General features: G+C 37.5%; 1 protein-coding gene across 1 annotated transcript; it reads right to left on the minus strand.

The window, feature by feature from the left end:
- Positions 1-7,723: 7,723 nt before the first annotated feature.
- On the minus strand, positions 7,724-9,681 carry LOC111893942 (probable aquaporin NIP7-1). The gene is made up of 5 exons (XM_023890019.3): positions 9,493-9,681; positions 9,189-9,410; positions 8,911-9,105; positions 8,279-8,340; positions 7,724-7,940 (listed from the first exon to the last, which is right to left on the minus strand). Exons 1-5 carry the CDS (start codon positions 9,679-9,681, stop codon positions 7,724-7,726), a joined length of 885 nt encoding a protein of 294 aa, XP_023745787.1.
- Positions 9,682-10,425: the final 744 nt, after the last annotated feature.

A 10,425-nucleotide genomic window follows, 5' to 3' on the forward strand; every position in this document is an offset into this window, starting at 1 on the left:
GTGGATGGTAAGCTGTACTCATGTCCAATCTAGTTCCTAGAGATTTCTATAACGACTGTCAAAATCTTGAGGTGAACATACTGTCTCTATGTAACACATTACCTCTTCATTTGTATCCATGTTAACTTCATTTCAGAAAACGAAATAATCTTATGTAACAGTTTGTTTAGACAACTCCCCATTTAGACCCTTCTCATATACACTGTTGAATTCATCAAGGTTAGATGGCAAAGAGAAATACTTTATTGTAATAGGCAGTTTAGAAAACCGATGCAATGGCCGGATCTTGAGGTACATCATTCATAGTTAATTTATATTTTTTGAGGATTACCATGACATGATGGAGGCACCACCACGACTTGGAAAGGTGAGAAGGGTCCGTGTGTTTCATTTAAGCCACCACAGCATGGCAGTATTGGCACGACGTGGTGGACGGCTGACGTGAAGACCCTATCTTTCCGGGTTTTCTCCTTATTTAAAGGAATAAGGATGTTAGGGTTTTCTCATCCTTATCCACCATCAACCCCTTCAAGCCCTAAAAGAAAACGCTAATATCTTTCCTCAATTATTGAGCTAGTTTTGGTATTCCTTGAATCTAAAGAAAGAAAAAGGAAGCAAAAATCAATCTAGCAAGTCCCCATTCTTCACCTTAACACTTTTCTAGACCTTTGTAAGTGTCCAAAACTCGATTTTTATCGTGCTAAGTTGTTAGATCTTGAGTTTTGTCCCATTACCTACTTATTCTTCTCTTTTGAGATTATGAGATCTCCTAAACTTTGGAACTTTATTAATCTCTGGGGAATTTGGTATAATTTTTGCCTTGGATCTAGAGTTTGGTTGGGTTTTCAATCCATGCATGAGATTTAGGTCAGACACCCTTATTTTGACCTAATATGGGTTCAATACTTGCATTGTACATGCATGTCTATAAAGCACCAACTTTTAGGCTAGTTTTGGTACTAGAATCACTTTTGAAAAGCATGGTCTTCATACTTTATGGAATAAGTGCTTATTAGTTAAGTTCTTACATTGTTAAGCCTTTTGGGACTTAGAGATTTGGGTTTTGGACCTTTAGGATGGTCCTAATGGAAAAAGTTAGAAACTTTATCCTTCTAGATCACATTTCGGACCAGATATGATTATTGGAGCTCATGGAATTGAAGAAAACAACTTAATGCATTAAGCTATTGAATCCCCCAGCTACCATGACATAGTGCTAGGTCACCACTATGTGGGTGTTGAGATTTTGTTGACTGTTTTGGTCATATGTGGGCCATGGCGTGGCCAAGGAATACCAATTTGTGGCGGTCGACTAGAGTCAATGTTGACTGTTAACTATGACCGTTGACCTTGAGGGTTGACTTTTGACTTGTGGATTTTGTTCAGCTATTAATGTATTAATAGGTAGGTAAATGTTGAATTCTGAGCTGCTTTGCAGGGTGAGTTTGCTCACCATACTATAGGACACTAGGGATTAGATGTGCTTGTAGATTTTGTGACTCTTGTTATATGTGTTTTATGCCTATGTGCATATTTGCTATATATATGTGGGTTGAAATACACCCGGGGGTGAAATAGACCCTATACAGCCTTGTGCCGATATATGAGTTGAAATAGACATGGGGGTGAAATAGACTAGGGGATGAAGTAGACCCAGTACAACATTATGCTGACATATGAGTTGAAATAGACTCGGGGGTAAATTAGAACCGGTATAGCCTTAAGCTGACATATATGTATGGTATGTGGTATTTTGGAAAACTCATTAAGCTTTGTGCTTACGATTATCAGTTTATGTTTCAGGTACTTCGGCTCGAAAGGGAAGAGCTTGGGATGATTGTATTGCACACATCATGATTTTACGCTTTATTAACTCTGATGTACTTTTGAGATGTTTATTAATATTCTCTGAATACTTTATGTTTTTTTCACACATGTTCGGTTGATGGGTTGAATAATTTAAAAACAAAATTTTTGGTTCTAGATTTTAGGATGTTACAAGTTGGTATCAGAGCCTTGCTTTGAGGGACGCGAGCATACTCTCAGGCGTGCCTGAACTAAAACTATGGATTTGATAGATTTTTCATAAAAAGAAATGTTTTATAAAATAATATTATAATAAAAGAAAGGGTGTGGTGCATCGACCGAGCTTAATTAAGTTTCCAAAAATACCCATACATGCTCTAGTGATATGCTTTTAATTGTAAATCTATGAATGGCATGCTAGACTAGGCCTAAGGATCTGCTAAGGATATTCATGACAGAATGATAGGAGATATGCCTTTATATGCCTATTGAATGAGCTTGTAGACGTGCATGCTAGTACTAGATCAGTCAGTGATATGATGGCATGTTTAGGTTGTGCTTGGATTCAGATTACTCAGTGCTCGAATGTTGGTTGCTTTGTGCTTTAGGAGTTCCCAATAACATCAGCTAACTTGTAAGCAAATGCGGTAGATTAGATCATTTTAGAAGGTTAGGGGTGACCCTATTGTGTTGCTTTTGTCTGAGTCCAACTGTTGTAGTGTGAGACCTTTCCTTCAAAGAATTATATGGTGTCGGTGATATGGAATTGTGTCTGTGAGCTAGTTAGAGGGTGATAAAGGGAGTTCCTTCTACAACTGATAGCTAAGAGTGGCATACCACTAAGAAAACGTAGGAGGTGATTCGGTGCCGAGAGCTTTGCTTTGATAAAGGTTATATGGATTGATAGGGAAGTAACTTGGGGGATTTGAGGTGACCCTTGAGGAAAGTATGAATATATGTGGAAGGTAGTATGGGCCCATACTACTGGAAGTAGAGGATCCATACTAGAGTCAAGGAAAATCACGATGATATCAGGAAGCTTGTAGAATGTGGGATTCTTCGAGTATATATATTCTAATGGTTTTAATTGTTTATTTTTAGTATGGTGGTCACTCGAGGAGGTTTTAGTAGTGGTTCTGGTACCGGTTATGATTCGGGTTCGGGCTTTAGGGCCGAGTTTATGGATTATCAGGTGCGGGAGTTCATTTCGTCAGAGATTACCCACAGTATTCTTGAGTAGACTCATATTATATTTGGTATGATCAAGGAGGGTATTATGGAGATTTTGGATGAGCGCTTGGGCGCTTTTCATTCTAAGATGGTGGCGATCGTGGGAGTCTATTCTTCGACTTTATGAGAGTTTCGGGTATGTGGGGCTCTAAAGTTCTTCGGGTTGTGAGCAGACTTTGGTTAGCGGATGTCATGAATACTGTCCGTACTAGTTGTTTCCCTGAGGGGTCAAAGGTCAGACTTGCATCCTGTCTTCTGAAAGACAGAGCACGAGAATGGTGGGGGGAGGTTGGTCATGCCTTGGGAGATGAGGCGGTTGATTCGATGACTTGGGAGGATTTTGTGATGTTGTTTTGGGCTGAGTTTGCACCTGTAATTGAGGTCCGACAGTTGGCGAGGGAGTTTCAGGACCTTAGCCAGACTACTGAGACAGTGGTAGAGATCACCTTTATGTTTCGTGAGAGGGCGTTACTAGTTCCGCAATATGTTGCGGACGAGTAGATGAAGAAGGTAATATATCACGATATGTTGAAAAGCGATTTCAAACCGTTTATGAGTAAATCCAGTTGCAAGACACTTGATGATATGGTGCCGCAAGCCAGAGAGAGGGAGGTTGACCTGATGAAGGAGAAGAATAGGAATCCAGATTAGGTTCAAAGTTCTGATGATTTTGGAAAAAGGCCCAAGGTGTTTGATTTGAGATCGAGGGGCTACCAGGATCGGGCCAGCGACAGCAAGACACACGATGGAGCTTGCAAAGTGGGTTGAGCCCAATGGGGTAATGATTGATTGTGAGCATCAGTTGGTATGTATTTGCACCCCAATTGGGGCAGAGTTATTCATTCAGAGAGGGTGCTTAGCATGGACCAGTTCTCTATTCAGCAACTAATGCTAGACGTTATCTTCACTAGGGCTATTATGGATTTGTGGCTTATGTGATGGATACCTAGGAGAAGGATAAAATGACTACGCGTGATGTACCGATTATTCGGGAGTACACGGATATGTTTCCTGAGGATTTTCCTGGAATGCCTCTGGAGAGGCATGTGGAGTTTCAGATTGACTTGGTTCCAGGTGAGGCTACGATAGCCAAAGCACCATATCGGCTAGCACCTCCAGACATGCATGTATTGTCTATGGAGTTATAGGAGCTACTAGACAAAGGATTTATTCAGACCAGTACTTCACCGTGTGGAGCGCCAATCTTATTTGAGAAGAAGAATGACGGGTCGCATCAGATCTTTATAGACTATCGGGAGCTGAATAAGCTAACCATGAAGAACTGTTATCATCTCCTGAGGATTGACAATCTATTTGTCCAGCTCCATGGTGCATCTTAGTTTTCCAAGATTGATATGCATTCGAGATATCATCAGATGAGAGTCAGAGAGGAGAATACATAGAAGACGGCCTTCCGAACTCGTTATGGTGATTACGAGTTCATGGTGATGCCATTCGGGCTCACCAATTCCCCAGCCGCATTGATGGAGCTCATGAATCATCTATACAAGCCCATGCTAGATCAGTCCGTGATTGTATTTATTGCTGACATTCTGGACTATTCCAAGACCCAGGAGCAACATGTGGAACATTTGAGTGAGGTATTGAAGACTCTATGGACGAAGATGTTGTATGCGAAGTTCTCCAGATGTGAGTTTTGGTTGCACTAAGTGAAGTTTCTGGAACACCCTGTCAACCAAAACGGTATTCTGGTCGCTCTGGCCAAGGTTGAGGCGGTGATGAGGTGGGAGGTTCTGAGGTCTTTATCTGAGATTCAGAGTGTCCTTAGGTTGGCGAGTTACTATCGGAGATTCATTCAGGATTTCTCCAAGATAGTGGGTTCTTTGACTCGGTTGAGGAAAAAGACTGTCACATTTTGTGGGGGCCTGAGCAACAGTCAACTTTTGAGACTCTAAGGCAGAGATTGTGTGAGGACCTGATTTTGACCATGCCAAAGGGTGTTGAGGATTTTGTGGTGAACTGTGATGCATCAACCACAAGTTTGGGAGCAGTGCTGATGCAATGGGGTAATGTGATCGCTTATTCCTCAAGGAAGCTGAAGCCTCGTTAGGCAAATTATCCTACACATGATTTGGAGTTTGGGGGTTGTGGTGTTCGTATGAGGTAGCATAGATGGTTAGATGAGGTGAAGGATTATGATTATGAGATCCTTTATCACCAAAGGAAGGGCAATGTGGTGACACCGTGCTCTCAGCCGCAAGGCAGTTACTGCTCCAATCAGAGTGTAGTAATCACTGTCATCCTCAAACACACATTCCTGATTGGAGCAGTAACCGCCTTGTGGCTGAGAGCATTGTCCACCACATTGGCTATTCCCAGGTGGTAAAGGATCTCACAATCATAATCCTTCACCACATCCAACCATCTACGATGCCTCATATTCAAATTCTGCAGATCAATCAGATACCTCAGACTTTATGGTTATTGATATTCTCTAATGTACTTTTGAGATGTTTATTGATATTCTCTGAAAACTTTATGGTTTTTGTCAAACATGTTTGGTTGATGGGTTGATTAATATATATAAAAAATGGTTTTGAATTTTGGGATGTTACAACCGCCTATTGAAACCCTTTCCTAACAGCTATAGAACACATACACGGACTGAATCCTCTTTCGATAACTCATTAAGTGAATGTTTAAACATCTTCATAACATCGTCTAATTTGACTGTTACATTCCTCGGGACCATAGGAAAGGCACAAGAACGGAAGGCGGCACCAGATGCAAAAGCAGGAAAATAGTCACCAAACCAGAAGCCGATGATGAGACAAAATTATTTCTTCCTGAAAGACAGCTCGTAACCCCCAATCTCAAAAACCATTTCCTTTACATGGCTTCGGGGGTCGGCAACTTCGTGGCAAAAGATGTAATGTAGAAGCAAAGGATCCCCATCCACATTAGGAATGTCTAATCACCTCCCAAAACATGTGTTCCGGAACATAGTCTCGCATTCGGGTATGTCTCTGAACGCCGCAAGAATTTACCCACCGATTTTTGGGTTTACACGAGAGTGTAACTGATGCATCAAAAACCATGTCATGTTGCACAAATAAAAAAGTATTATCACTTCATTCCGAAAATGGAAATGATCAATATTTTGGACCAATTCCGGACCTATTCCTCATGTTTCGGGCGAGTTCATCGTGTTCCGAAACGATTCCTCACGTTCCGAAGTGAACTTTTAAGATCCGTAAAACGGCTTTTCGATGTAAATCAACAATACCAAAATATCTAAACTACTTTTCAGTTGGTCCTACAATAATGAAATCTTTAATTTAAACTCCGGAACGTTTTCAATTCATTCCGGAGGTGTTTTCTACGAATTTTAGAAGAGTAACAATAGAAAAATAGGCACCTTAAACAAACAAGGAAACTAAGTAAAGAGAAAACGAAGAACGTACCCGTAAAATAATGAGGTCGTAGTGCTTGTCTTCCATGTCAGAGATGGGTGTGGCAATCGAAGTTGCGTGACGGAGATGGGCTCCGAGATCGGAGTTGCGTATCGGAATCGAGTCGGAACGTCGAAATCAGAATGCACCTTTCCGGAATGAAGTCGTTACCACAAATTATATTATGGATTTTGAAATTCAAAATCCTGATCCGGAAGATATACGGTTGATCCGAAATAGACTTTCTGAATCGAATAAAATGGGTCAGGCCACCCAAAAAATAATCAAAAATACATTTTGGAACGATCCATTATGGAAAGGAAGTGATTCGTACACAACAGTTTTTTGCCATACACAACAATTCAGACATTATATAGTTGTACAATACAACAACTTAAAGCACCAATTATTGTGTACGGAGAAAAATTATTGTGTACGGATAAGCTCCCATTATGGAATATGTAGTTATTTTGCAAAAAAATAAAATCATAAATTATATATTTTAAAAACACAACATAAGGGTTTGATTACTCAATTTTCCATTTTAAAATCACTTCCATTACCCGGTTATAATATTTTTTTAGAAAAAAAATTCGTTCTCAGCTTGTCAAAACCCACCATTCATGAGTAAGAAAAAATCACAAACGATATTTCGAAATGAAAATAAAAACATATTTATATTCTAACTAATTATTTTAATATTACCAGCTGTATGCACGTACATATGGTCTTTTGAAATTTTCTTTTTAGAAATATCGATATAGTTTCTGTTGAGGCAATAAGTTTTGTCAATTTATCTTTCAAATTTATGGATCCCTATGATGTTATTTGGATATAAGTATATTTTAATTTTTTATTAAAACCCTTGTATTATAAATTTCTAGCTCGGCCCATGTTCATGCCTACAAACTTTTGGGGAAATTATTTTTAATACTTGTTTGGAATCCCTAGAAGTTCCGTCCATGCTTACGCCTACGAACTTTTGAGGAAAATTATTTTTAATACTTTTTAGGAAATCCTCAGAGGTGAGTAGAGTAATAAGTTCTTAGGAAATTTTCAGAAACAGATGTCTTTTGTAACAAAAATAATTTTGGTCAACCTATTCTTCATAAAAAAAAAGATAAAAAAAAAGGTATCAACTATCATTAATGAAAGTGGAATGGTAACTACACATAATTGTGAATAAAACAGAAATAAGTGTGGTCAACCTACTCTTCATAAAAACGAGATAAAATGGTATCAACTGTCAGGTATAAATAAACATTGTATTACAATTAATGAATTTGAAGAAATTGAGATCGTCGAGATGAGGAAGAGGAAGAAGGAGATGAAGTCGAAGAGGTACAAGGCTTCAGCATACGAAGCATGAAAGCACCAGAAACAGCCCCAAGTATTGGTGCTGTTAAATATATCCATAATCCATGGAAGTTAAATGACACAAGGGCAGGGCCTAAAGACCTTGCCGGGTTCATCGATCCTCCAGAAATTGGCCTATCATAAATACATATATACATCATATCAGTTTCAGTTTGACCATTCGAATAAAATATGTAAACTAATTATCTAAAGTACTATTATAGGGGAGAATTCAAACTAATATAAATACCGGGTGACAAGGATTATAGCATCAACGTGTTTTTGGTAAACATGATGTTTTACGTTAGCAAACTAATTGTTGTTACTAATCCTAGATGTTTCACGTATTTTAGTATATTCTTTTAAATACTTAAACTCCTAAAGTTTTAATTCATATGGACCAAGATCATATAAGTATTAAAAAAATCTATAACATCGAATACATTAGGCCAAGTATGTTAGTATGTAATTACGCAGTAATAAGGACTCCAAGTGCAATGCCAACTGCTACAATAAATCCAGAAAACTGTGTTACCTGAAATAATATCACAATAGCAAAATATCAATATACCATTGTTTTTCATACTAAGACATTGTATTTTATTTAATATACACTATCTTGTAGTTCCAAAATTTTTATTTGAGGTATTACAATAAATAACAACGTTTTATACATTTTTACCAATAATACACAATATATTTATTCATGCATAATTGCAATGTGTTTACATATTTATACTCATAACAACAAATACTTATATTTTATTTAAATTATATCAATATATAAGTGGTTAATTATAGGAAAATTGTTATAATTTCTTTACTTAGCAGTTTGCGATTTATCTCATGAGTACGTTATACTTCAAAAACTGAATCAGTTAGTAGTAATAAACATTGTTATCTATTTGGATGCCATTTCTAGAAATAAGTAGATAGATTCGTCGAAGAAAAATATTGTAATAGGGAAAAGAGAGTATATTATTGAATGTATGTTCATATGTCTTTGTATTTGACCCACTAGAAAGTAGTTTGTATTAGAAAGAGATTCCCTTTTTCCGATAATAATCAGGTTTATATCTACAAGAGTGAGACATGGTACGCATACAGATGGGGGTGCATGAACCAAGGAAGCCGTAAGAAACAGCACGAAGAAGGATGCCAAAAACTCTGCCCAAAATGCTGCATTCGATCCCAGAAGTGGTCTAGTCGTCATCACCTCCGGTTTCATGCCGTACACCAACACTCCAGCATATGTTGCCATGGCACAACCTGCTACTTGGGCCAGTATATACAAGGGGACCTTTTCCATACAAAAGAATCACATTTAGTGATTCCAAAAGCTCATTATTTGTTGCATGTAATTAATTATTATAAAATACGCACCCTTCTCCATGGAAATGGACCGACAGTAGCAAATGCTATGGTGACTGCAGGGTTAACATGAGCACCAGAAATGTGTCCTATAGAGAAAACCACCATGACCACTGCTAACGCTGCAGTGACCGCATACTCTAATAGACCTACACCTCTCATCAATTCTGTGCTTTTTATTATCCCACCTATGCTGAACATCACGATAAAACTCCCCAATGCTTCTGCTACAACCTGCAATATTAATATTGATGTTACAAGCCCAACAATAAAAGAAGCCTTTATGGTTATAACATTCTATGACACAGTTTTGTACCATTCTAACAAGGGTTTTATCCATTAGTAGTGTAAAGCATATGAACGAGGGACTTTTAACTATGACTTCACTTTGCCCTTTTTCCAATGTATTTGAAGAACCCGTTTCTTGATCAAAAATTGATTGGTTGCTCGTGGACGCATGTTTAGATGATTCACAAGCTTGTTCCTCTTTAAACAAACTTGTCATTATGATATTGGTCTCGACAGAATTATGAATAGAATTAAAAAGGAGCAAAACTTGTATAAATAAAATGTGTGTAGAGTTGTTTATTAGTCACACGGTTGAGGTTGGGTTGGAGTCGAGAAATTTGTCTATGTTTCTGGCTAAAAGTCGTTCAACTGTTCATTCAACATGCTTGATGTGTGCCGAAAACTAGGAGAACAAATTGTATAATGCAACGTCCATGCCTTTTTGGCAAGGTAATTCAATTATTTTCTTATCAACAATTTTTTGAGCAAACGTCTGACTGGTCAAACAAAAGTATAATAAAAAAAAAATTAAAAAAAATCTAATGTAGAGAGTGAATAGAGTTTTGCGGATTGTTAGAGTAATTTTAAAAATATAGATAATATGTCATGATTGCAAATTAATGCAATTTTTCATACGTTATCTTTCAATATTTAACCGTGTGACTCTTACATTTTAAATATTTCTATCACTAAAATTATTATGAATGTCATTATTCTATATTGTGTTAAATATCTCAATAAGGATATATTAGAACTATATCAGATAAAATTAAACTTAATGATGAAATGATGAACTTGTCATAATTTTAAAGGGTATTTGTGTTTTTGTCGAAAATTGATCTATTATTATTCAACCAAATTGTATGAGAGACTATGGTGTTAGGATAATGCAAGTGTAGAATAATAATCAGAATGAAACAAATGATTTACAAGGAAAAGCATTGATCATTTATAGGATCTC

Source organism: Lactuca sativa, chromosome 7, assembly GCF_002870075.4.
Source record: "Lactuca sativa cultivar Salinas chromosome 7, Lsat_Salinas_v11, whole genome shotgun sequence".
NCBI lineage: Eukaryota > Viridiplantae > Streptophyta > Magnoliopsida > Asterales > Asteraceae > Lactuca > Lactuca sativa.